This window comes from Elephas maximus, chromosome 4 (assembly GCF_024166365.1).
Source record: "Elephas maximus indicus isolate mEleMax1 chromosome 4, mEleMax1 primary haplotype, whole genome shotgun sequence".
NCBI lineage: Eukaryota > Metazoa > Chordata > Mammalia > Proboscidea > Elephantidae > Elephas > Elephas maximus.
In genome coordinates, this window is record NC_064822.1 from 109725211 (window position 1) to 109751869 (window position 26659).

Consider the following 26659-nt stretch of genomic DNA (forward strand, 5'->3'; position numbering starts at 1 on the left):
TATCTCATGACAGGCTCTATCATGTCAGGAGCTGCCCCTGGGCCTGACCCCCTGCCCGCCCCTGGAGCTCTGCTCTGATGAGAAGATACACTGAACAGGGATGCCCAGTGGACAGGCCCCCGGGGGCCAGGGTCTATGGAATGCAGGAGTCCCATAGCCTTACAGCAGCCTAAGCCCCAAACAGGTGGGGCCAGACATTTGAGGGCCTCTTCTTTCTCAGGATCTCTGGGCCACCTCCAGCTCCTTCCTCTTCCCAGCTATCCCTGCATTCAGCCTCCCCAACCCAGGAACCTGACCCACCACCACCACCACCACTGAGCCCCCTGTCAGCCTGACTATCTCCTCTAGTCGGCAAGGTCCAGGCTCTCAGACCGAGGCCCTCCCCTTCCCTGTTAGAGCAGGGTCTTGGTGAAGGGCCTGCAAAGAGGGCACCAAGAGAAGGAATAAACAAACAGTGAACGGGAGAGGAACTGGAGATACAAAAATGAAACTGATCCCGAGCAGGTCATAAACAAAGCAGTACCCACTATAAATAAAGAGTAAAATTTACCATAAACAGAAAGTGAAATGAGCTATGAACAGAGGGATCTGGAGCAGTTAAAAACATGATCACAAATCTCTTCCCCCTCCGCTGAGTAGAAGGAAGGGGATCTGGGAGCACCTGGCCCCGAGGAAAAGGAGCCCTGGGAAGTGGGACACAAGGGACAAGAGCTCTCGGTTTTCTGAAGGGGCACCACATAGGCATATAGTTGATGGTATCTCCAAACAGCAAGATGGATGGAGGTAAGACTTGCAAAAGAACTTCCTGGTGTCAAAGGCAAATATAATCTGCTACCACTTCACTATCCATTTTTATTCTCACATCTCCCCTTAACCGCCCTTGGCTATAGTCCCAGGAAATGGCCCAGAAGGAAAGATTCAAGGAGCTGGGACCCACTCCAAACCTCAGGAAAGAGAACCTTGAGTGGGGTGAGAGGTGTGGAAAGGAGAGCACAGAAAAGGAATCCCCAGCCACCCCAGCAAGACAAAAATCCAGAATTCTGGAGCTGACAGGATTCCAAATCCAAAGGTAAAGAACTATTTCTATCCTTCTTCCTCCTCTTTTCTCCTTACCTGTCTCACCTTGCTTTTCCTCCTCCCTGTGTTCTCTGCCCCTTCTATTTCTCTCTGTCTCTGGTGGCATCTACACCATCCCAAAGCGTCATGTCCAAAGGCAGAGTTTTTAATCAATGCCAGAATGGTTCTCATGCATCAAATGACCAGTCAGACCGAGGTAGTGGGAATATCTGGCACCTTAGGGACTCTCTCCTCCAACCCGTCTTTCCCAGCTCCGTTCCCCCTCTGTCCCATACACACAAGTGTGCAATTTCTCTTCATTTCCCTTTCATTTTGTGTACATCTCCTGCCTCCTTTCTTCTATCTAAACTCTGGAAGACAGGAGGAGAATGTCGACATGTGTGCTGCCCTGGCAAAGAGACCCAAATAGACCCACCCATTTCTTTCCTAATCTCAAAGTGTGGCTGTGAGGGTGAGGGAAGAAATGGGAACTACAAAACTTCTCAAGCCTTGCTAGCATCAGGAGGAAGTCCAGATGAAGCCAGACCTCAGAGCCATAACCTGCTCCACCACTGCTCCCCCGACACACAATTACTATGCATAGTGCACAGCTGGGTGATTAATGACCTGATTAATAATTACTCAGGCTAATAAAATAATTAATTAATTTGGCAAGCCATTTTTTATCTGTTCATCCTCAGACTGGAACTCTGCAACTAGGAGTTTGGGAATCTCCCCTCCAGGCTCTTTCAGAAATGTGATCATTAATATGGGGAGGGAAGGGCAGAGGATGACACTCCTTCACCCTGAGACCCTCCCAAAGTGGAGAGGAAAGGGGCCCAGGGCTCTCTGAGAATGAAGACTTGGGAAGGACTGAAACAAACCGACCAGGTAACCTCAAACCCAGGAAGGGAGCTGACCAGGGAGGCAGAGGATTGGGCTGGGGTAGGGGAGATAGAGAGCACCACAAGCAACTTAGGCTAGGGGTCTGAGCTGCCGAGTACCCAGGTTTTGGGGAATTCTTGGATGTGTTCTCTCTAGCAAATGATTGATGATGCTATTTTCAACAAATGGTCTTTATCTCACCTCTTGTCTCCCAAATTCATGATTTTCCCCCAAGCCCCAGGCTAGACAAGGGGGACCCAGGGAGTTCTGTAGTAGGGGTAGACCGATTTGGGGATGTAGCCCAGGAGTCAGTGGGGAGTCTCTGGACCTCTATAGAGGGGAGAAGCCTTCCCCCAGCTGTTTCCAGGCTCTTGCAGTACTAAGTTCTGCATCGGACTTAGATTTGGATCCCCAGAACCAGAGGATCTGGAGTGTTCCCTCCCCACAGGAGGGAGGAAGAAGGAGGGTGGGGGAGAGGCAGAGGCCTGCCCGGAGAGTGAGGTGACTGATCAGGCAGTCTTTAAACAGATAAAGGCAGCCGTGCCATGTTCCGGGCCCAGGGGCAGACAGGAGACACCCCTTCTCTGGAGGCAGGACCGTGTCTGGGACTAAGGCACCTGTCGGCCATTAGCTAGGCTGACCTATATCGGGCTCTCAGTTATCTGGGCTTGAGGTTATCTGGTCAGCTTGTTTCAGTCCTTCCCAAGTCTTCATTCTCAGAGAGCCCTCAGGCCCTTCCACTCCACCTTGGGAGGGTCTCAGGGTGAAGGAGTACCAATCCCAGCCTTTCCCTCCCCCCTCAGACCTGGCCCTAGAGAACTCTAGTGCTAGAGGGAAAACGAACTTGTAATTAGAGAACACCTCAGGATAAATGGCATTTAAAAAAGAGATGTTGAAAAATGTTGAATTGGCAAATGTTGTTTTATATATATATATATATATATATATATATATATATATATATATATATATATATATATATATATATATATATATATATATGACTTTTTTTTTTTTTTCCTAAGTGTGTATAAAGTCCATGCTAGCACAGGAACATCCTGCCTGGAGTGTCAGAGGAAAAAATTCCAGAGGAAAGGACATTTGAACTGGGACTTGAGGAACTGGAAAAAAAAAAAAAAAAAACCGCTTGCCATGAAGCTGACTGACTCATGGCGACACCATGTGTGTCAGAATAGAACTGTGCCCCATAGCATTTTCAATGGCTGATTTTCTAGAAGTAAATCACCAGGGCTTTCTTCTGAGGTGCCTCTGGGTGGACTCGAGCCTCTAAATTTTTGGTTAGCAGTGGAGTGCTTTACCTGTTTGTAACACCCAGGGCTCTCGGCCTTGAGGAATGTAGAAATTTGCCAAGTGAAGACAGAAAAGCATGTGCGAAGACATGGAAGAGCAGGGTGTGTTTGAAGAATTGCTAGCAGGGAGGCAAGCAGGGAACCTGATGAGATGGGAGGCTTCTGCTTGGCCAGATGACAAAGGGTCAAGGTGGCATGAGCCACAGTCTGGACCTTTTCTTGTAGGCAATGGGGAGACTGGACTTTTAAGTGGAAAGCGATCTGTACAGATTTGTACGTTAGAAAGAAAATATGGGCAGTGGAGAGGAGGGGCCATGGGAGGCAGGGAGCTAGAAGGCAGGAACAATCATTCAGGTGAGAGATTCTGAAGGATTGACAGGTCGGGACCAGGCAGTGGCCAGTCATCTGGGAGAAGGCAGACTAGATTTCAAGTCTCCATAAGCCTGGACATAAAGAGGTCCTGGTGGCGTAGTGGTTAAGAGTTACGGCTGCTAACCAAAAGGTCGGCAGTTCGAATCCACCAGCCGCTCCTTGGAAACTCTATGGGGCAGTTCTACTCCGTCTTACAGGGTCACTATGAGTTGGAATCGACTCGACAGCAGTGGGTATTTAAGCCTGAGGCTGTTGAGATTTTTCTCCTGGCCGCCTCCTGCCTGCCGTCCAGTGTGGTTGCGGAACTGGGCAGAAAACTTGGGACTTTGATTCACCCACACTTCTAGTGACGGGAGAGAGCTGGACCCACCACGGAGCTGAGGGGTGGGCAGAACCGGGCCCAGCTAGGGAGTCGGACGTCCTGACTTCAGCTGGAGGGGCGTGGCGGGGATAAGCAGAAACCCGCCCATTTGGTGGCGATAGGAAAGAGGGCGGCCGCAGTGGTGCCCCCCATGGCCAGCAGAGGGCGCGCGGGAGGCGGGCCGGACCTAAAAAGGTCTCTATAGCTGCTGCAGTCGGCGCCCTCTGCCGGAGGCCAGGCCCAGAAATTCGGTCTGGTTGCTCCCACAGTAGGGCCTCTCTAGTCCTGGCTTCCTGGGCCTGCGCCACGATGGGCAACACCCAAAATCCCCCAGGTAACTAGGATCCTGTTCTGGAGAATCAGATCCTGGGTCTGGAACAGCAGGTTCCGAGGACCACCGGTCGCATTCTTGGGTTCCCTCTCTACATCTAACAGCTCTCCAGCTTCTGCTTGATAACCTCCAGGTAACCACTCCAAGAGTCTCAACACCGGTGTATGTGAGTGTATCTACGCCTGTGCACGCAACTGTCAGAGTGGCTGGAACTCCCGTAGCTTACATTTGCATAAAACAAGATACTTGCGCTTCCATTACTTCCCGCAGTCCTCCTTTTGACAGCCTGGGAAGTGAACAAGACATGAGTGCATTTCCATTTCACAGATAAGGAAATGGAGGCTTAAGCCGAGGTCACTGGTTAGTAAGGGGAAGACTTAAACCCAGGCCTCCACCCCAAGGCTATATGTGGTGTCCTTGTTGCTAACTGCCATCGAGTCCATTCCGACTCCTGCTAATCAAGGTGTGGTCCCTGTTCACAGGTAAAGAGTCCACCCAGGGAAACAAACTAGAGAAGCGAGAGGACTCCAGATCTGGCTGGTGCAAGCAGAGCCGACTACCTGGAGGAGGGGGCACTTATGCTGGGCCCCAGCAGCCCTTTTCTACAGATGGGGGAGGACATCTCGGGAGTGAGCCTGAGGGCGCCAAGATGACTAGGTGGGACAGGTGAGGTGGAGGGCTCTGAGGGGATCTGTGAAGCCCGTGTGTGGCCCAGCCTCCGGCTCATCCAGACACAGCTCGGCTCATCCAGACACAGCTCGCCGCATTAGGCTCAGGAGAGGCACCCGAGAATACCGGGGCAGGGGCGGGTCGTGGGCCACCCAGGTGTCCGTCCCGGTGGGCGATCAGAGGAATAGCACCTGGTGGGACTCAGCTTACCCCTCCGGCTCCACTACCTGTTCCCTGGGGGAAGGGTGGCTGCCTCCTCCTAGGCTTTAGCATTCTGCAGCTGACCCGTAGCTATATCCCACGGCCATTGAGGAGTTTTCATTGCAAAAATGTTTCAGAGGATTCACTTCCAATCCCGGGAAGGACCTCGTCATACTCTCACCCCATCCCCCAGGTCTGACACCAATGGGGAAGTCCTTCCTGGTATCTGACCACCCACTATTCCACCTGTAACAGCTTCAGCTAAACCTAAAAAGTTCTGTTCTCACTGGAAGAAGAGTGGGTGCCTCAACTATCCTTCTCTGAGCTAAACAATCCAAAATTCCAGCCCCTTTTCCATGGTCACACTTCATTTCCCCATCCTGACAATCTTTCTTCTCTCCTTCCTTCTGTCCTCAGGGTAATCCAAGCTGCGTTTCAATTGGCCGCTCCCTCCCTTCCAATTTTTCCCTCTCAGCACAGGACCTCCCCAGCTGTGCTGATCTCACACAGCTGGACCTATCCATGGCCTCAGCACCCTCCTGCTCCATCCCATCCAGGTTATCTCATCTCTCCTTCTTGCCTCTGAACAGAGCACAGTCGCATTTTTTTTTTCACCTTAAAAACATTTATTGAACTCATATTGTGTGTCTGCCTCGGGTTCCTTGCCTGGCTCCCTGCACTCCGGCAGTTCCCAAGGCTCAGAGGAAGGAGCAGGGAGCTACGCAGTGCAGATCCCCAGCCCCGAGCCCGGAGAACGCGGCTGAAGGTCGTCCGCGACTGGGCGAAACTGGTGGGGTGGGGTTGGGTGGGGGACAGCGGGACACCTAAGGGCTTGGGCGCTCTGGGACTGCAGGGAGAACCCCACGCCGGGTGACCTGCCTCCCGGCGCTGGAGGCTTGCGTATTTCCCATTCTTAACGCAAGGAAGACCCCTTGTGGCCATTGTGGAAAGATCCAGTGAGGAAAAAGGGCCAGAGCGCAGAGAAGAAAGTCACCAACCCAGACACACTTCCAGGTCCTGCTTGGGGCAGGGCTCGGGGGTGGGGGCGAGGGGGAGGTTTTAGTGGCTAGCTGTGCCCAGCAATTCTTCACCCCATTCTCACACCCTCAAAACCTAACAACTGGAACTTCGGGAAGAGAGTGTTCTTGCCAAACCTAAACTAGCAAGTGTGACTGTGGTTAGACTTCTGGAAGGACTTCTCAAGAAGCGGGATGGGAGGCGGGAGGATGGATCAGCAATGAAGGAATGAAAGAAGACAAGCATCCTAACCCATCTCTTCCCCGGCGGTAAGGAAAGAGAATTCTTCGAGGCTGGGGACAAGTGGGATTCTCGGACCCTACCCTGCGACCCCTACCCTCCCATGGTGAAGGAAGCAAGTACTGACCAACATAGGAACTTAGGCGTTCTTGCGCCAGGGGTCTTCCCTCTGCCAGCACCTTACGCCGGATGGGGGGGGGGTGGTGAGAGCGTGGGAGCACAAGGTCATTGGGGACACGCTGTCACGGTGAACGATCACGGTCCTGAATCGGGACCGTCAGGACAGGGAAGATACACCCTCCACCTGCTCTGAACTCCTTTGGGGAGCAGAAAAGCAGTAACGATGCTGTTCCCCTTCCCCCGCGCTGTGACTCAGCTCGCCACCAGTACTCGGCCCGGACAGCGCTGATTTGCACACATTAGCATACCCAGCTGTGCGCAGCTGCATCTGGCTTTGGGCCATAAATTCGTGGCGGGTGGCTCCAGGCGAGCGGGCCCTAAGCGAGGCGGGCGCTCTATCAGCGCGCCTCTGCAGCGGCTGTTCACGCCCCGGGGGCAGGCGGGTTCCCAAGCCTCTGAGAGCTGCCGCCGGTGCAGCTCTGCCCTGACCAGCCTCCCGTGGCTCGCGCCACCTTCTGGGCATCTGTCTGCCTCGGCCTCGCACAGCCGCAGGCCAAACCTGAAACTGCGATGCGGGTGCCTGTCACTCTTGGATTGGACCCTTTCAATGTCTCCTGAAAGTGCGCAATCACCTTTCCCTGACGCCTCGGGCCAGGGATGTCTGGTCAGGTTTTCCTGCCAGGATTGGTGCATAATCTGTTAGGTGGTAGTCGTGCCTCCGGGGGTACCTTTCTAAAAGAGATCTGACCAAGGTCAACAGCTTAAAACACTGTGGACTTCCTAGGCTTGCAGGATAAAGCTTATGGTGTTCACAGTCACCAAGGAAAGCCCCTCCTCATATTCTGCCTGCTTCTGTCTTATCTCTTGCATGAGGCCAAATCCAGGCAGAAAACTGAAGCCTGTACTTCAGTTACACAGAACTGCTCAAGATTCCTGAAACTACATGCACTCTCTCCCTCTCTCTGTCCTTCGCATGAGCCTTGCTTCCACCTGGACTGTTCTTCCTTTTTGTCTGCTTGACAAACACATTCTTCAAATATTAGTTCAGATGTTTCCTCCTCCAGGCAGGCCTCCTACAGTCCTCTCATCCCCTGCAGATATGTAAAGCCATCTATTAGCATTTACTGAGCAAACGTTCTGTCAGTTGCACCCACCAGATTGTGAGCTCCCTCAGTTAAGTCAGAGACCTTGTCTGTTCGTTGCTGTGTCCCAGTTACCAGGACAGAGCCTGAAGGCCAGGAGATGCTCCGAAATACTGAATGAGTGAATTAACAAATGAATGGAGCCACGACTCTTCCAGGCACCCCTAGCACACAGACATACTCAGGGCTCTGCTAGTCCCAAGCAGCATTTACTTGACAACCACGAGCCCATAGCAGAACCCCCTCTTCCCCATAACTTTTGGGTCCTCACATACTGCTCCAAGCACCCCAAGATTGTGAGCAGTGGGAAACCAGGGGGATTATGAAAGGAGAGCTGTGAAAGGGCACTAGACTCAGTGTCAAGAGACCTGGGTTCAAATTCTGGTGCTGTATGACCTTGGAAAAATCACTTCCTCTCTCTGAGGCTGTTTCCTCAACTGTAAAACGGGAATAATATTGACTGCTTAATCGGAACTTTGTAATGATTGAATAATATAGTACATAAAATGCTTACATATGTCAAAGCGTGTTAGATTTCTTGAGATTCCAGACAGAAGACATGAAGATCTGTCTTGCCCCTTTTCCCTTGGGGAGGACAGCCCCTCCACTAACATCAAAACCAAGAGGCTTGAGGCTTTCAGGGCCTAGAATTTCAGCAGTATACATTCTGCAAGAACATGCTGGACAGCAAGATATCCATCTGGTAGGATTAGGGTCCTGGGCACTAGTTTTTTTGTTGTTTTTTTTTTTTTAAGGACTTAGAGTGGCCCTCTCTGCTGTTCCCACAATGGCTACCAGAGGGCAGCACAAACCCCCCAAATGGCCTCAGACATCATTCAGGCTGCCTAACTGGACTGCGTTTTCCACCAGGTTCCTTAAAGGCCTATTGGCCCTTCTGGGTCTTCCTCTGAGGATTTAGTTCTAGTCCAAACATCCTTCTCCACTTTCCCCCTCTCCCAGGCAGGTTTTGGTCCCCATTTCCCAGGCCACAGTGTTTTCTGTCTTTTCCTAGGGCTTTTTGCTCTGCTGGCTGACTTAGAGCAGGTGCCAAGGCCCAAATTACCCAGGCTGTCCTTGATCACAGCCAATCATGCCCTAATTTTGACCCATGAAGAGACATAGTCTGGATTCAGCTTCACACAAGACAGGGATGTGCTCAACAGTAAGAGACTGATATAGGACTCCTGTCCACTCCACCTATAGAGTCCCACCAGGCATCTTTTCTGAGTAAGACAACTGAAACTCAACTACCTTATAGAGACTGGGGGTAGGAGGGTCAGGACTTATTTTATCCAAGAGGTTGGGGCACCACTGGAATCTCCAGCCCTCTCACCCCTCATCCTAGGTTTGATGAAGTTGTCCCTGCCAAGACTCTCGCCACCTTTCTTTCATGGTAAGTGCCTGGACAAAACTCAGAGAAACACTACCCTTACTCTTACACCTTATCCTTCTCACTTTTCTTTTTACTCTTTTCCTCTCCTTTAATGCACCCATCCTTTCTACTTCCATTTCCTCACTTTCATTGAGGCTAAGTTCCTTCCTATTCTTTTCACCCTGTAGAAATCCTCTCTCCATCCCAAATGCGTTCCCCCTAGAACTGTCACCACCACCTCCAGCTCTTCATCACCTCCCTCTAATCCTCTTCTCTGTACTGTGGTTCCTCTCCCAGGAAATCACCAGAGCCCAAATGATTTGCGAACCACGTTTTGGAGACCCCAGACTCAGAAGCCAACACCTTCTGGTGCTGCAAGGGGCATCAGGTGCAGCCTCACTGCTGGAATTAGCCTTACTGGTAGTGTATCGGGACTAGAACAGTCCAATGCAGAAACCAGCAAGGAAGAGGGAGGACTGTGGACAACAGTCTGAGCAAGTGAAGATCTTGCCAACCGTTGTTGGTGTTCTTGGTGACTTTCAAATTTGCTGATGATGATGGAGACAAATCCAAACTCTCTCATGTCATATAATTTTTCACATCCTTTTTCACTGTTCATCTTCAGAAAGTCTGTAATGACCATCCCCAAGCGCCAGCTATGTCTTAGACCATGAGCCCCAGAAGGCAGGGATGACATATAACTCCATCTGTAAAGCTCTTTGCATACTATCCCCTGGGACCAGATGTTAATGAAGGTTTTTCGGGGTTGCTGTCATTGATGAGATGGTGCAGGCAATGGAGTTAATAATGCTGGCTGTGAAGGGAGTGTGGTCATGATGGAGTTAATGATGGTGACAAGTGAGGGTGCTGACCAGTGGCAATAAGGACAGCACTGGTGAAAATGAAGCAAGCAGGAATCATGATGCTGACCACTCATTCATCCCACAAATATTTAGTAGGCACTTGCCAAGAGGCAGGAATCGGGGATCCAGAGATGAACTAGAAATGGACTCTGTCCACAGGAATTCAAGTTTATATCTTAATATAGATGAGATGCTGAGGGCTGTGAAAAACACAGAAGAGGGAGTGAGTAATTCTACTTAGAGAAATTCATGGTCTCAGGGAGGAAGGAACCACTGAAAATATGCAGAGTGGTTTGGTTGGGGGTGGTGGTACATGGTTTGGCCTGGAGCATACCCAAACCAAACCTGTCACCTTCGAGTTGATTCTGACTCATAGTGACCCTGTGGATTTTCCAAGGAGCAGCTGGTGGATTCTTGACCTTTCGGTTAGCAGCCAAGCTCTTAACCACTGTGCCACCATGAGGAATGCAAGGAGAAGGGAAGGAAAGGATGCAGTAAAGGGAGGTTTGGGTTAGACTGTGAAGAGTCTACATTTGAGGAGTCCCCAGGACGCTGACGAGGCAGCAGCAGAAGGCAAGTGAGCAACACAGAGAACAGTTGAGCCCTAGAGATACAGATTTGGGGTCATCAGTCCATAAGCAGTGGCTGGGATTATAAGGGTGGAAGAGATATCTCAGAAGGAGAAAGCAAAGTGGGATGAGAATAAGAGCTGAGGATGGAACACTGGAACCACTACTACTTCAAAGGTAAGAGGCTGAGATGAATGAAGTGGTCAGAGGTAGAAGGGGGACTTCCAGACCACAGATACTGCTAGAATCCACGCAGAGTACTTTATCATTTTAAACAATATTAAGAACATATAGTGTTCCAGATGTTTGTGATGTTACATATACAATATTTATATAAAAATAGGAATTTTTCTTATATGGGCAAAATCTGGTGACGCACACAAAAATATAATAAGGTGATAGGAGTATGGTTTCTAGTTTTCCCTTTATTAAATTTTTTGTTAATTTTTTAAAAGATAAACTATTTTGTGAAAATAAAATTATTCAACATTTGAACTAAATTCCCTCAGGAGACTGATGTCCAGAGAGGTGAATTAATTTACCCAAAATCACAAAGACTGTGAATGACAAAGCCAGGCTTGAATTCTCATCTAATGATTTTTTCTCAGTGCTCTGGGACCTTATATTGCCTCCTAATCTCCCTCAATCCACGCTTTATCCTGCCATTGTGTCTCTAACCTTCCAACAGCATGCTGCCCCTGAGGCCCTCATTGCTTTTCCACCTGAAGAGGCACAATGCCCGCAAGTTTTTGCTTCGGATTTGTATGGTTGTCTTGGTGCAGGTCTACAGCAGTACCCCTTAATGACTTCTTCCTGGCCCAGAGAAGCCCACAAGGCACCTTCCAAAGCCTTTCCTGCGTGCCAATCTATACCACACCCAATGGTCCAGTCAGCTAGGGTTTTGAAAAGTATCAGTGTTCAAGTATCCTCATGGTGGACAATGCATAGCAAATGTCTAACTCTGAGACTGCTTGCTAAACCTCCTCCTGTCCCTCTCCCATCTTTGCCAGCATGTGCTCATTCTAATGCTGATCCAGGCAAAACAGTGGATCTGCTGGGGAATGGTGGTGAGGGATCCAAAGTACCTTTCAATCATAGTCATAAATGATTTGGGGAGTATCTGGTGCTTTGAATTGCCTAGGCCATTGGTTACCTTCCATTAGAGTGATTCAGCTTGGGTTCAATAGAGCTTAATATATTCAAATGAGCACAAATGTATGGAGAAAACCCATTGCCATCAAGTTGATTCTGACTTATAGGACAGAGTAGACCAGCCCCATAGGGTTTCCAGGGAGCAGCTGGTAGATTCAAATAGCTGACCTTTTTTGCTTAGCCGCCACAGCTCTCAACCACTGTGCCACTAGGACTCCAATGTACGGAGAGCTACATTTCAATTACTAATATTCCTCCAACTCTCATCCACATCTGGGCCTGTTTCCTTGAGGGGCGGGGGGCTGTTTGCCCCACTTCATCTTTGGAGACAACAGCAGCAATTCAGTTCTGAGAAATCTCCAAGGTGCAGTGAGGTACCACTACTTGTGGCCCACAAGTCCTGTACTGCCCACCTCCCTCCCTATATGCATTCCCTGGGATCACCTAAGCAGAACCGGGGATTGAGGGAAGAAATATTGAGATTCCAGGTTCTTCGTCCCCCATTCCAGCATGGAAACTGAAGTCATTCGGGATGCAAAATCGTCTTCTGCAATAATCAAAATAGTTTCGATTTTAGGGAGGTCATGCAGTCCAGAGCAAAGACTATTCTAACTCAAAACACATGAGGATGAATGCTAAAATGATTCATTGCCCAGAGCTCCTCAGTAGTGAAGTTCCAGCCATCTGTGTTTGTCTGGGTGAAGAAGACATTTTGCCTGGAGGCAGGATACACAGCCTCAGAGGGTCTCGCCTGCCCTTCTCTGAGCTTCCACATTCCTGGGATCTGTGTCTTGGCATACACGTGTCATCTGTACATCATTTGTTTTCCCAAGGCTCTCATCGTCCACTCTTTCTTATTTCATTCCTCAGGATCCCACAGTTTTTCAAAGGTACAACCTTGTGCCTCTCTCCTTTTTTCCTTTTACCTCCTCTATCCAAGCTTGCAACTTGGTTCCCAACCAACCCCAACCCAGCTCCTTAATCCAAACCAGAAACCCTCTTCTCTGCTTTTAATGAAAGAAGCATGGGGAGAAGTAAAGGGTGGGATGAGAGATCCAATCTCTGTGCCTGCTACTGTCCTTCACCTCCTCCGTACAGGCAGGCTGGGCCTGTCTACTAGGGATGTGGGAGCGGGTCAGGAAAGTGGTTCTCCCTGCCCCATGGTCTCTTAGGCTAATAAATGGGGCAAAAAGAGATCCCCCCAAAAAAGAAGAAAAAAAATTTTTTTTTTTCCCAAAAAGGGAGCAAAACATTCAGGCAAATAAGAATCCAACTGATTTAACTGGGCACTAAAGACCAGTGATTTCCAGTCTTGTTTCAACACCCCAGATGGCTCCAATCATCTCAAGGAAGCCTATGAAATTCTCAAAAATGAGCTCTTAATTTTAACAGAAATACACCACAAAGAGAACTGGCTTTGTTTTCCTGAAGATGGCAAGGGCCTCCCTCACACACTCAATTGCTAGGAACCCTGTAAGAATTGAAACTATTTTTCAAGGTTAAGAATCCCTGTTTTAGACATCATTGCTGAGAGAATCAGGAGAGCTGAGGGTGCAGAGATGCTAGAGAAGCAAGTTCCTCCTTCCCTAGAGCAGCAAAGGGGAAGAGGAAAAACGATCTATACTTTTCCCTTTGAACGCCTCCCCCCAACCCCTCTCATTAGCTCTCTACTGGCAACATGAAACTGAGAAACAGGTTGAAGAAAAAAGGAAAAGAGGAACTGAGAAGATGGGAAAAACAGTAACTGAGAAAGGGCGATGAATGAGGAGTCAGGGAGAGAGAGAGAGGAGGTTAAAGACAGAGAAAACACGGAAAGGGTGTATCCTCCGAGTCCTGGTCTAGAAGACAGGAGAGATGTGCCCGCACCCTTGAGCAGCAGATAGCCCCAACCCTGCTGTCTCCTGGGGCCTTGTGGCAGCTCCAACCCCTTTACCTCCCAACTCCATGTGCAGACATGACTAGAATGCTGAGGCAGAAACTAGAGGTATGTGACAGAGGACAAAGGAGCACAGTCAGACCCAGGTCTCTGGGAGCTGGGCTCTCCCGGCCCCTGCTAAGAATAGCTGAAACTTAAAAGAAGCAGAGGATTATAGTGGGGATGGGTTGTGCAGTAGGAAGGCAAGGGGGAAGCAAGCTGCACAGGGAGGTGCTGTATGGTATTGGAAAATGCATGAAAGCATGGCCCACCCCATTCCTGCACGGCACAGGCAAGGGCCCCAGATCACCCGCCCACCCCCCACTCTACTGCAGAACTCTCCTGCCCTCCCTCCCCCCCCCACCAGCAGATATAGGAGCAGAAGTTCACAAGCTGGAGCAGCTGTGGCCAATGCCTCAGCTCCCTACCAACTTCCTTCCCCAGAAGACAGCAGCAGCAGGAAGGGGTAAGAAAAGGGGGAAATAACCCCCAAACTTATTAGCAAGCTCAATTCTCAGCATCCCTTCCACTCCCCCTGGCTCAAATGATCAAACAAGGGTGAGAAGAGGCATGAGGCTACTGAGCCGGCATCACTTCTAAGTCTGGGAGGGCGTCACATTATACACAGAAGGAGCTGCACCTGTTTCCTAGAGATAGCCGGGGGTAGAAACAGCTCATAAAGAGTCCCAGATTGCTGCAAGAAAGAATGTGATGGGGCTAAAACTAAATGTCCAAATTGAGGTTGCTTATGAAATTTAAAGGGAGTGGAGAAAACACAGAAATGGGAAGAAAAAAGAAAACACACACACAATACAGTAGAAAAAGGGGAGAAACCACTAAAAAAAAAAACAAACAAACAAACAGACGCACAAATAGATAAGTTGAAAGAACTGGGAGCCAGAACTTGGAAAGCAAGACGTCACAGCTGCAGAGAGGGTGGGTAAAGTCGGAGAGCAATGGGGAGAAAAAGGACCCCGAGCAGGAGCCAAGAACCAGATCCTTCCGCTCATCTGCCTTCAGCTTGTCTTTGACTTTATGGAAGCAAGTTCTTGGTTTTCTGTACAATCATTCTCCCATCACTGCTTGAATAAAAGAACCCTACTCCGCCTGTGCAGGCACACAATAGTTAGCTCAGCTTTTGCCTGTTTGCCAATCTGTAACCCCTCCCACCCCCCGACAGGTCACTCTCAAGGCTCGGGTAGCAGCTTCGCGTGTCCATAAGCTCTAAGGGACTCCACTCTGCACATGCTCTCAGCCCCAGCTCACACTCCCTTCCAAAGACAGAGGCTGTCTGGGGGCTGCCGACTGTAACATGGCGCTTTAGAGCTCTGCGCCGCGATCCCCTTAAGCGGCCCTCCCATTTTCCCCAGGCTGCCACTGCTGCATCGATTTCACTAGCTGTGCAGCCAGTCAGTGAAGACAGAAGAGGAGGCAGAAGTGCTCAGCTCTGGACATCTCCAGCAGACTAGGAGATTCCCGGGAGGAGTTATGAGTGGAGTTCATCTGAATGGAAGCCATTCAGGCACAGCCCCAACCTCACTGGTTTTTAGGTGCCGTCAAGTTGATTCTGACTTATAGTGACCCTATAGGTCACGATAGAGCTTCCCCATAAGGTTTCCTAGGCTTTAATCTTTATGGGAGCAGATCACCAGGTTTCTCCCACAGAGCCACTGGTGGGTTCGGACCACCGACTTTCGATTAGCAGCTGAGCACTTAACCAGTGCACCACCAAGACTCCTTCAACTCACTGGAGGGAAACAAAAACCAAGACCCAGTTGTTTAGGAGTGGGAGTAGGGGTATCAAAATCCTGCAGTCACACTTTCCAGTGGGACTGACTGAGGCAGAGACAAAGCAGCAGGATGGTGTGAACTAGAGAGCAAAAGGACAGGGGCAAGCAGTCCAGGCTTCAGAGGTAGGAAATAAATAATGTCCAGAAGGGTCTGGCTCTGAAGTGGACCAAATGGCTCTCTTGTCCCATGTTTATGGGGTCATGGACCATTAAGCCAGCCAACCTACAGATGTCTTCATAAGACTTTACGAGATTAGACTGATGAGACCCTATAACTCAGCAGCAAGAAGGGAAAACAAGAGGAAAGAACTGCAGATAAGAGATGGTGGAAACACAGGACTCGGTCTTCAGAGTCACATCTCAGTGGAGGACGTGTGGGTTCCGGGAATGGCTCCATCTTCACTTCTCACTCTTCCGTGACAGTTTATGCCCATCTTCATTATTCAGAACTGCATCAGGCTTAGACCACCCAGTAAATTCTTGATTAGCCATGTAACTCTTCTTCATCATCCAGCTTCCAACTGTTCCCCCAGATTCCTGGTTCTTATCCCAAAAGCATTAGGTCCTGAGAAAAGACAGTTTCTTTGATATTTTATGAAGCAAACCAGAAAGATACTAAAATACAAAGCTATCAAAAAACAAAGCTACTTTCACAAGCACATATTGGAATTTCCAAACCTGATTTACATCATTGATGTGGTGATACAAATTCTAATAACCATGAGCTGACTGATGTAGGGGCCCCTGGGCTCCTAAACGATAACGTTTATTCTCTCAACAGTCCTGGACAGACAAGAGCATGAAAACCAGGAAGGCACACAATCTCAAGTGGTTAAGGGATTAAAGTGCTAACACAATACACTTTCTCTTCGGAGAGCGTACGCTTCCGCCACCCAGCAGCTATTTGCAGTAAGTCTGAGACCAACAATCAGAAGCTGGGATGAGTGACTGCTGGCTGACACTCCAGGGCCCAAATTAAAGAAGGGGTGTGAGACCCATATCTTCAAATCACCACTCAGGATCCATATTTGAAAAGCAACCATTTATTAGAACCAATACAAGAGTATGAAAAGAGGGAAAAGAGGAAGGTGGAAGAGGGGGAGAGAATGAGGTCTGCATTGGATGTCAGTTGTGGAAACACATAAATGCCTACTTTTAAACACTTACATTTAAAATGTGAACATATATATATATCACTTATCCTTAAAAAAAAAAAAAAAAAAGCAGACATGTTTGGCTGAAATAAAACCGAGACAAAACCTAAACTCTCCCACAAACCAAAAAAAGTCCACAGAGAATCCAATTTCCCACTTTCCATTCGGAAGTCTGACTACGAAGTATAATTTGTTTTGCTACTCAGGATGGTAGAGTGCTGAAAGAAACCCAGCCTCTTGGGCCTTAGATGCCATCTTGTGGAAAGTGGTGGAGAGGCCAGCAGGCCACGGGCAAGTTGACTCCTGGCTACTTGGCAGGGTATCAGACTGTGCTCCCCCCATCCTCCACAACTCCACAGAACCGTCTGGCATACCAAGTGCTGAGTCAACAGTGGGAGCAAAGTCCACAAAACACAAAGAGAACCGCAATATGACAGCAGCAAGGGGCCAGGACCTTGTGCTTTTTTATGGGTTACAAATCGAGGGCCAAGGAGAAAGTGCCCTATTGGGAACAGGAGCTGGCTGTGCCCCTACACTGAGATGGGAAGAGTAAGGCTCTTGAGCCCACACCTGGGCAAACAGAAATAGTGTCCAAAGTTTTCCTAAACCAGAGAAAGAAAAGGTCAGGTTCAGCCTGTGGACACTGAGAAAAGAGATGACAGATGCCAAATACAGTGAACTCGATGACGTTTTAAGGAGTATCAATGCCCAAATCTGAGTGTTAAACGTATTTCTGAAAGAGAAAAAAAACTTTCAATGTGGCTCTTTTTTCATGGGGTGAGGTGGGGTGGAGGTGGTAGTTAGGTTTATTGAACCAGCTGGTTCCTATGAGCCGGAGGCTCGGGTACAGATACTACTAAGGTGTGTAGTGACTGAGCTGTCCTGGCATCAGTTCAAGGAGTGATAAGCAAGGATATAAATCAAAACCACTGGCAATCGCTTTGCTCCTGGGACACCCTAAGTATGCTCCGAGGCCAGGAAGAATGGGACCTTAATCTCCAAACTGCAGAAGAGAAGTAGAATCTCTGCCTCATGATTCCCTAACCCAATGCTCTTCGGTCTGAAACAGTCTTTTTTTGTGGATGCAAGACATAGAAAATACTAAGTGCCTTCCCCCATAACCTCTTAAGTCTGGTCTATTAAAACTCCAACATTCATGAAAACACTGTCAACATCTGAACTAGCAGCTTTGATGAGGGGTGGGGGGCAAAGAATTTGCTGAGATCACTAAGTAGTTCCAACCCTGGAGACAGCTCAGTGAGGACTGAATTAAGCGTGTGACAGGCTTAGATTTCGGCTCAAGGCATCCTCCATTGAGAACTCTATTTTATCAACTTTGATTTACAATGCCTCACAACACCCCTGTGAGGTAGGTCAGTATTATTACCCCCATTTGACAGATGGGGAACTGAGGCATTGAAAGGAGTGACTTGCCCAAGGTCAGTCATTAAGAATCAGTTGAGGAGGTTGGCAGATATGGTCAGCATCCACTCAATTCCTATTCTACTTCCTAGAGCATTTTACTTCTCAGAGAGCACATGATGGCAAAAGGAAACATGCTGGTAAGTACACCTCACTCTGTGAACTCAATCAATGCACAAGTATTAACTGAGGGCCTGTTATCTACCTAGTATAAAGTGAGGAACCTTGCAGAAACAAAATGCTTCTGAAAGTCATGTTAATGGATGTATAAGATTACATTTTAAACATGAAGGGCATCACCTATTCACAGGAACCCTGATGTGAATTCTTTTCCAAAGAAATACTTTACCCTCACTCCCCTTTGAGTTCAAAATTTCATGTATTATATTCTTTCAAACCTATCCCTAAGAGGTGAAGAAGGACTAAGTCACACTGATTTCTCAAAGTTCTATATCGAGAAAGAGAGATCCCTAAAATCTAGAATGAGGCGAAGACTGCACTCAAGCTGGAATAAGAATGAGAACCATGTCCTCACTGGTGGTCATGGTAGTGTTGTCTCAGTTGCAAGGCTGGTGGGGAAAGGTCAGCAACAGCAGTGGTGGCAGCAGCAGTAGCATTCTCTCTAGGTTAAGCTAGTAGCTAGAAATCCTAGCATCTCCAAACACCCTCCTGCTGCTTCTCATCCCTTCTCCCATAATACCCAGAGGGCAGAACCTCTCCCCTTTCTGCCTCAACTCAATGTCAAGAGTTGCAGCATCTTCAAACTCAGCTAAAGACTAAGGATGTAAATGGTGACCCCTGCTTTTCTATTGGGGGGTGAAGGGAATGAGTGTCTAACTAGTCAGACTCTTATAATGTTCTTTCCTCCAGCCAGAGGCATAACTTCTCTAACAAAAGAAAAAACATCTAATGTCTCTCCCCTACCCCCCATATTTATTCTGGATTCTGGTGTAAATCATTATGTCCTTCATCCTAAAATGAGGGCAGAAGGGGAACTAAACCCATAGACAGCCGTGGTTTGGAATCAAATCCTAACCGCAAAATACTAACTTCAGCTCTGAGTGTTATGACACAAACTCTATCTTTTCAGGTCTTCTCAAAGGCAGGAAGCCTCTCCTTCCTTCCCTACCCTCTCACAGCAGCCAGTGCTACACGATTCTACATACAAAAGCTCAAATAACAATTTATCAACACACACAGTACGATCACCAGGGATACTCCAGTCACAGGGAGAACCAAACATCCCAAGATCTAAACATAAACTTTCTTTGACTGCTCATCACACTGGACAAGTCTAGGTGGTAGGAAAGTTCAAGACTAATGTTTAAAATGACAATGACAGTTCAGGTTCAGTCAGTATTTGGAGTGGGCAAAATTCCTTAAAAAGTGTGATGAATCAGCCACTTGTGCCTGAATCAATGCTTAGGGTCACACCTGCCAATCCCAGGGAACATCACAGAAAAAAAGACAGAGAGAGAAAGAGAGAATGACAAGATAAAAAGTTCACTGGATTCAATTTGGCCTAATTTCTTGATAATAGTTTCCTATTAGATTTTCCGATTAATACTGATGGCTCTTACCTAGGCTGTGATAATTAGGTTTTGATCTATTGTGACATTAATGATCACAATCAGTTGACTTTGAAATTGTCTTAATTAATGGCTCTTTCCTCCCCAGCTGCCTCTAGTGCAGGCTCCTTTGATGATCACTGTCACCTCCCCCAGCACCTTGTTTTAACTCCTTCTCTTACTGACCTCAGAGACAAATAGAGGATCACTTTCTTCTCATATACCAAGATTTTAAATTATTTTAAAACATTCTGACAGAAGAGCAAGATGAGATGATGTTAGATTAAACGAGGATCAAGGTGACAAAGCAGGAGAACATGCTATCACTGAACAGGAAAAATTCCATCTTAGAAAAGATCCCAAATCAAGCATGTTAAAATGGCAAGGACAAGAAGCTGAAGTAACTCCAAAAAGACAAGATGAGGTAGATTAAAATTCAAGAAATTCAGCTCAAGCAAAAAAGAAACTAGAACTGTGTTGTTTTTCTGAAGCTATTCAAAGAACCTTTATACTTTTCAGAACAGTTCATCTAACTTCTGAGAATTCTGACTTCCAAAGCTAGTCAACATTGAATTATTCAGGCAGGGGTAAGTATCTTTTCTCGTGGTCACATGGGTCAGAACTGAAAACCTTAAGGTCAGGCTGTTTCTTAAAGGGGTTAGGCCCCACCCTAGACCTCTCTAGATCTATTGAATCAGAAAGTCCAGGGAATACGTATTTCTAGGAAAGGTTTCCACATAATTGATATAAGTCCCTACTTGGAAAACACTGCCCAAAATAAATGCTCAGGTGTTAAAAGATGTGCCCCAAGCTTCCATTTTAACAAATCTTTTGTCATTGAAAAGCACATCCCTGCTTTAGGCTCAAAGCTGGCCTCACTTTACTGTCTCCAAAAAATAAAATGGTATGAGCAACTCTGATAAAATATCCATGAGGAACAAATTTTGTTACAGAACCCACAATAATGTAACCCATAACTGGACCTGCAATAGTCAATACTTCCTACAACCAATGATTAACCATTAAATACTATGGCAAAGAGCCTAAAATAGGGACAGAAATCAGAGGTTCTCAAGCCCCCCAAACCTGTTGTTGCTGTCTCAGTATAACAACATTTCTAACTAGCCCTCAGACATATTTATTTTCTAGAATAAAACAAACCTTCCTGTGGTCTATGGCCAGGTAGCTCAGTTCAACCAAGGTCTTAAGTCTTTTCCACAGATGAACCAATCTATGTCACCCTCCTACTCTAAAGCCACACACTGGACTCACATCAGCCAGTTGTCTCTGCTTCCATGTCAGAAACACATACCCCTGTTTACAGCACCTATTACACTGAAATATTATTATTATTGGTCAGTTCATCCTTATCCAGTACAACAGTTCTTGATGGGGGTGGTGGTAGGGGGTAGGCCTTTTGTCTTTTTGAACTTTGTATCCCCAGGGCAAAAATATTTGTTGAATGAAATGAATGCTGTTGTAGGCTAAAGTGGATAGAATATAGACCCGAAACCCAATGCTGTCAAACTGATTCCGACTCATAGTGACCCTACAGGTCAGAGCAGAACTGTCCCATAGAGCTTCCAAGGAGCACTTGGTGGATCTGAACTGCTGACCTGTTGGTTAGCAGCCATAGCACTTAAGCACTACACCACCAGGGTTTCCAGAAAATACACAGTTCAATGCAAATCCACCACTATGATTTGGGGGTGGGGGGGCAGATGGCACCCAATTCAGAGCATCTAGTTTTAAAAACGTAATTTTTATGATTACTGGGTAAGGCTAGCATGAACCTGGAATATACTGGGTCCAGATCTTTCCCTTCTCTGCCTTGCCGCAGGTACGCCTGGTGGTCTGATTACAAAGGCATAGACCATAACACTGTTAATTTTTACTCTAAAAAATCTATACCAAAAGGATGGGGTAGTCATAGATGTAAAATGAGCTTTTCCTTTGACATCCTTTGTGGGAAACAATTTCTGTATTTCAAATCTAATGATCTAACTCTTCCTAGGGTTCTCATGCTGTTGCAAAGTAGTATTTTAGGCATCAACTTCTAACTCTAAAGGGCAGAGACAATCACTCCCCAGCCCTAACACAGATCCCTCGGACCCCTTATTTTACCTCAGGTGAGCTGGGTCAAATGAACAAAATGACACGATGAAAATTCCCAAAGACCTTTCCCAAGGTCCTGTAATTTGGCCTGAATATAAGGAAAATGGACTGCAGTGTGGCTACCAAACAGGAATAAAGAGTTAAGAATAATCTATCTGCCCAAGCTATGGGAACAGGACCAGCCCTTCATCAACAACAAAAAGCAGAAGGCAGATATGGCTGGAGGACTGCCAAGGATCATCTAAAAACTTCTGAGTGTTAAGGAGCACCACAGCGCCAAATGCTCCCTAGAGCAGACAAAAACTGGACTGGTATTTGAAGGAGGGAAAATGATATGCCTCTCTACAGGTTTAAAATGGGCGCTTGCATCCAGGGTGACTTTTTCAACAGCTGACCATAACATTATGGCTATCTGCCTAGCCCAAGAATCAGACAGCTGCTAAATGCACCTTGGTAGACTCTGCTTGGTGAAGCTCTGCAACAGTTTGTGGAAAGGGAGATCATTTAATGCTGATTACTAGAAGAGATGTTTGAAAAAGGACTAAACACAGAAAAAGTATATTTTGAGAACCTGGGACCTAGACTTTTAAGGGTGCTTAGCCCACATCTACTAACTCTTAACGTATGAAAACAGGTTTCTGTTTGAGGCTGCAATTCTCCAAAAGGGCCAGGGCAATTCCTCAACACAAACAAATGCCAGGGGCATGGGCGGACATCTATCTGGATTCCTTTGTGCTGAGGGCTCAAATCAGTATTGGCCTCTGGCTCCCTACATTTCTACAGAACCAGCTGGGAGTAGATATGGAGAGAAAAGAAGTTGTTCTAGCGATAACTCAGTACAAGACTGCGATTCAATAAAATAAGGACAGGAAAAAGATGGAGTGAAGAGTAAGGTATTAAAGGGTGATGGGTACATGATGATAATGGAATTATTTTGTTAAAAGAAAATCAGGTTTTGATGAATGTCTTAAATATTACCAACCACGTGACCCAGATTTCTCAGGACCAATCTCAGAACCAATTCTATTGTGCTGTTCATCCACATCCTAGATTTTTGGTTTTAAAAATATGGTCATGGCTTGAAGGTAAAGGACCATATAGGCTTGGGATAGCTATGTCAACTGGCACAGCAGAGTCCATAAAAACAACGTTCTGCATCCTACTTTGGTGAGTAGCATCTGGGGTCTTACAGGCTTGTGAGTGGCCATCTAAGATACAACTATTGTTATCTTCCAGTCTGGAGCAAAGGAAAGTGAAGAAAACCGAAGACTCAAGAGAGTAATTAGTTCAGAGAACTAACGGACCACATAACTACAGCCTACACGACCCAGAGACCAGAAGAACTAGATGGTGCCTGGCTACCACTACTGCTTGCTGACTGGCACCACAATAGAGGGTCCCGGACAGAGTGTGAGAAAAATGTAGAACAAAAAGATCAAATTCACAAAAAAGACTAGACTTACCGGTCTGACAGAGATTGGAGGAACCCCCGAGACTATGGCCATAAGACACCCTTCTGACCTGGAATTGAAACCGTTCCCGGAGACTGCCTTTCAACCAAACAACTGACAGGCCCGTAATATAAACAATAACACCCCAGAGAAACGCGCTCCTTAGAACAATCAATTATATGAGATCAGAAAGGCAACATTTACCCAAAAGCAGACAAGAAGGCAGGAAGGGATAGAAAATCTGGACGGAAGCTACCTGGGAACCCAGGACAGAAATGGGGTGAGTGCTGACACGTTGTGGGGAAAGTAACCAATGTCATGGAACACTCTATGTACAAACTATCCAATGGGAAACTAATTTGCTCTGTAAACATTCATCTAAAGCAGAATAAAAAATAAGGAAAACAAAACTATGGCCATTGCAGTTTATATGCCCACTGCCAATGGGAGGTACACACTCACTACATAGGTAAGACTGCCATTTTCTCTGACTACAAGTCAAGAGACCCAGATTACCACCTCAGGGGCTCTGGCCCACTCCTGTCCTATTTTTGTCTACCCTAGTTGATACCCTTGGTTACTTATATGACAAATCTGCTTCCTGATCATCATTTCTTTTTTCTTTTAGATGCCCATCAAATTAAGTACTAACAACTGTCAATTATCTAGCACTTGATTTTGGCCTTTAATTCTTTTAGAGAGAAAATAAAGGAAGGTGGAGATAAAATTCCCACCTACTTCAGCTTTAGGTTATGAGTTCCCACCCAATCAAATTACCATTCAGAAGGATCTCCCTAGATGACCTAAACCAAAAGTTTCATTGTTCCAGTCCGTCACATCACTGCAGCAACAGCTTTCTCAATTGTGCAGTATAATTTTTTGACATAATTTACACACGCATACAGAATTCAATCAGCAGCTGAGCAGGGAAGCAACGTTAACAAATGCTATGAATGGGGATATGATTTGCATATTGTTTGGCTCATCTGTGGACTGGAGCAATCTATCCATTCCCCTCATTACTGTGAATAATCCAGAAATGGTTGAACGCTCCTGGCCAGATAACTGTATGTTTTAAAAATCAAAAGCAACAACAAAAACAGCCTTAGTGGCTAGTGAACTCTAGAGTTAAGGCTATTTCAAGCATTTATTCTTATTTCCTCAGCTTTGAGGCTGGGACAAAGATGCTCAAAACCCTGCTTATTTCCTTACTTTTAGTCCTGATCCTCTAGCCCTCCTCAACTGCAAAAAGAGGGTAAAGAGAAGTAGGGCATTTCTTGGGGGACAAAAGTAGGATATGTTCAGAAAAATAACCTCAACATAATGGCAAAGCAAGAGAAAACCGAAAAGGAAATATTTTGCTGTGACGGGGGAGACGGTTGTGCCAACATGCAAATGCCAGGGCCTGTCATTTTCTGAGGTGATAGTCTTCCAAGGAAATGCATTTTAAAAAATACAACTAAAAGCTTAAGGGCAGAAAAAGGGACGAGCATTAATACTTTAGGGACTCTTGGTGGCAAATCCAAGAGTCAACAAAGCAGGAAATGTATGACTACAACAAACACTACGAATGTTTAAAATTGGTATTGTGGCCAATGGCTCCCCTCCAAGAAATTCCCACTGAAAATAATCGCATGAAGGGGCAACTTGCATCCACTGAGGAGTGAGAGTCAGGTCTGAAGCCTCTTTGGTAACAGGAATGCTTCGGGAGGCCACAAAAGTTGGCAGGGTTAGAGGGTGCCTAGCACCTTGGCACAAGCAAGCACCAGGCAGTCACTCATACCTACATAAATACATATTCCAAATATGAGAGATGGAAGGAAATAATACATATATACCGCATGTGATAATAATAAAGACAATTGTATCCTACCCCTACCCCATCACCCTCACGTACGACAGCTAAAAATGTCCACAGTTAATAATCTGGCCATCTTATGGCAGACTGACACCACCTTGCAGAAGCAGAATAAGGGACTGCTAAGAAACAGGGCCAAAAATCCTGGGGCTCAAGAAACTTCACCATAAATTTTCCAGTCCTCCAAAGGATGGAGTTATTCTGGGAGGATGGGCGAGAACAACAACAGACGGTGGCCCAAAAGACCACACCAGGAACCCCGTATTCTTCTGGGTAGGGCTGAATGAGACTGGGAAAGCCCCAAAAGGTAGGCAGTTGCTGCTGGCTTTTTAAACAGATGGGCAGCATGCTTTCCATCTCAACATCTCAAAACAAAGGCCAGCTGGTCATCAACATGTTCTAAAAACCAAAGCAAGAAACCAAAACTCATCATCATTGTAACAAAATTCCCCTATCTAAAAAGTGGCCAATTCTGAAAAGACCAAGACTCTAAGGAGATTAAAAAGTTAAAATGCATCTTGAGGTCACAGGAGAGCAGGAGGAAGAGACTGGGCAAGGAAAAGGTCGTAGGAATTACACACAGTATGTAAATGCCTGGTCTTCACAGAGACACTTATCATGAATCAGACCATCAGTTATGTTACAAGAGAACCAATACCAACATTTCTCCTGTGGAGCACAGTGATAAGCACATTTTTTATGGATGTGTTTAGGATAGACAGGGATGGGTAGAAGGGACAGGAGGCAGGGAAGTGAATGTATTATATACAAAGAGAAATGACAGAGACCACCCCCTCCTTTAGCTCTTGGCCGTTTCTTTCTCTTTGTTTTCTGCATCCTCAGGATATGCATGCCATGTCAGTCTCTCTTCATAAAATGCTATCACAATCTGTGGACATTTCACATTAGCTTCTTTTGCAAGAACCAGGTCAGCTTCATCTGTGTCTTTCCTGGAGAGAAAGAAAAAAGAGGCTTATGCCATTGCATGGGTTTAGCTTACCTGATTTCCTTTTCACTCTGATTTCAAGGTGAAAAGGACCCCAATAGTTCAATATTTTCAAGGAGAAATATAAGTAAAAGAACTAAATTACTCATCTTTATCATTTAACTACTACATCAGACAGAAACAGGAGTTTTCAGCTAGAATTTAGGAGCAAAACATGGTAGGTTCAGTCAAAAAGACTGAATAAGTTACATTTAGTCTGCTTCCATAATACTTATTTGTGAGCATATGAGTGAACATATAATCAAGCCTACATTCAGACCTATTGATCATGTATAAGTTGATTAATCTAGTTTTTGGATCATCTAAGTGAAGAGGTCCTAGCCCTCCTCACCTTGTGGACTTTTAAACACTCATTATCTCCTTGGTCAGAACTGTGGATTGGAACAATAAGAAAACAGAAATTTACATCAGCAACAGTACTTCTAAAAGGTGGAGTAAGGAAGAATGTAAAATCTAGACACTAAAATGAATGTAGGATTAGCTGACTAACTTCATTTATACAAGTTACGCACAGGCTCTGCTACACATATAACAAAAATCTAGCAACATCTCCTTAACCATGATCCAAATGAAGAAAAAATATTTTGAATTAAAATTCTGAGACGCAGGCAGAGATAACTACCTCCTTTTCTAGAAAGGTGAGATGTTTAATTCACAGAAGTATTATGGGCCAAAAGGGGAATACACACAGCTTAGAGAAGGTACTTAAATTTGGACTGT

The 26659-nt window shown here is 46.4% G+C and overlaps 1 protein-coding gene and 1 long non-coding RNA gene across 6 annotated transcripts in view; one reads left to right on the forward strand and one right to left on the reverse strand.

Annotated features, from left to right (window-relative positions):
• Positions 1-602: 602 nt before the first annotated feature.
• On the forward strand, positions 603-5787 carry LOC126074738 (uncharacterized). Of its 2 annotated transcripts, none has more exons than XR_007517021.1 (4): positions 603-783; positions 891-1069; positions 4798-4981; positions 5603-5787. It is a non-coding gene; the product is annotated as an uncharacterized LOC126074738 (long non-coding RNA). The 2 variants fall into 2 exon arrangements; XR_007517022.1 differs by having other exon boundaries at positions 4798-4972.
• Positions 5788-16286: 10499 nt separating this feature from the next.
• Positions 16287-26659, reverse strand: part of CBX5 (chromobox 5) — a 36063-nt gene continuing 25690 nt past the window's right edge. For 2 of the 4 annotated variants that reach the window (XM_049883335.1, XM_049883337.1), the window contains exon 5: positions 16288-25883. In XM_049883335.1, the coding sequence (XP_049739292.1) occupies positions 25733-25883 (151 nt within the window). In that variant the 3' untranslated portion in view covers positions 16288-25732. Of the gene's footprint in view, positions 25884-26659 lie in introns of all 4 variants that reach the window. The other 2 variants (XM_049883338.1, XM_049883334.1) reach the window with 2 other exon arrangements.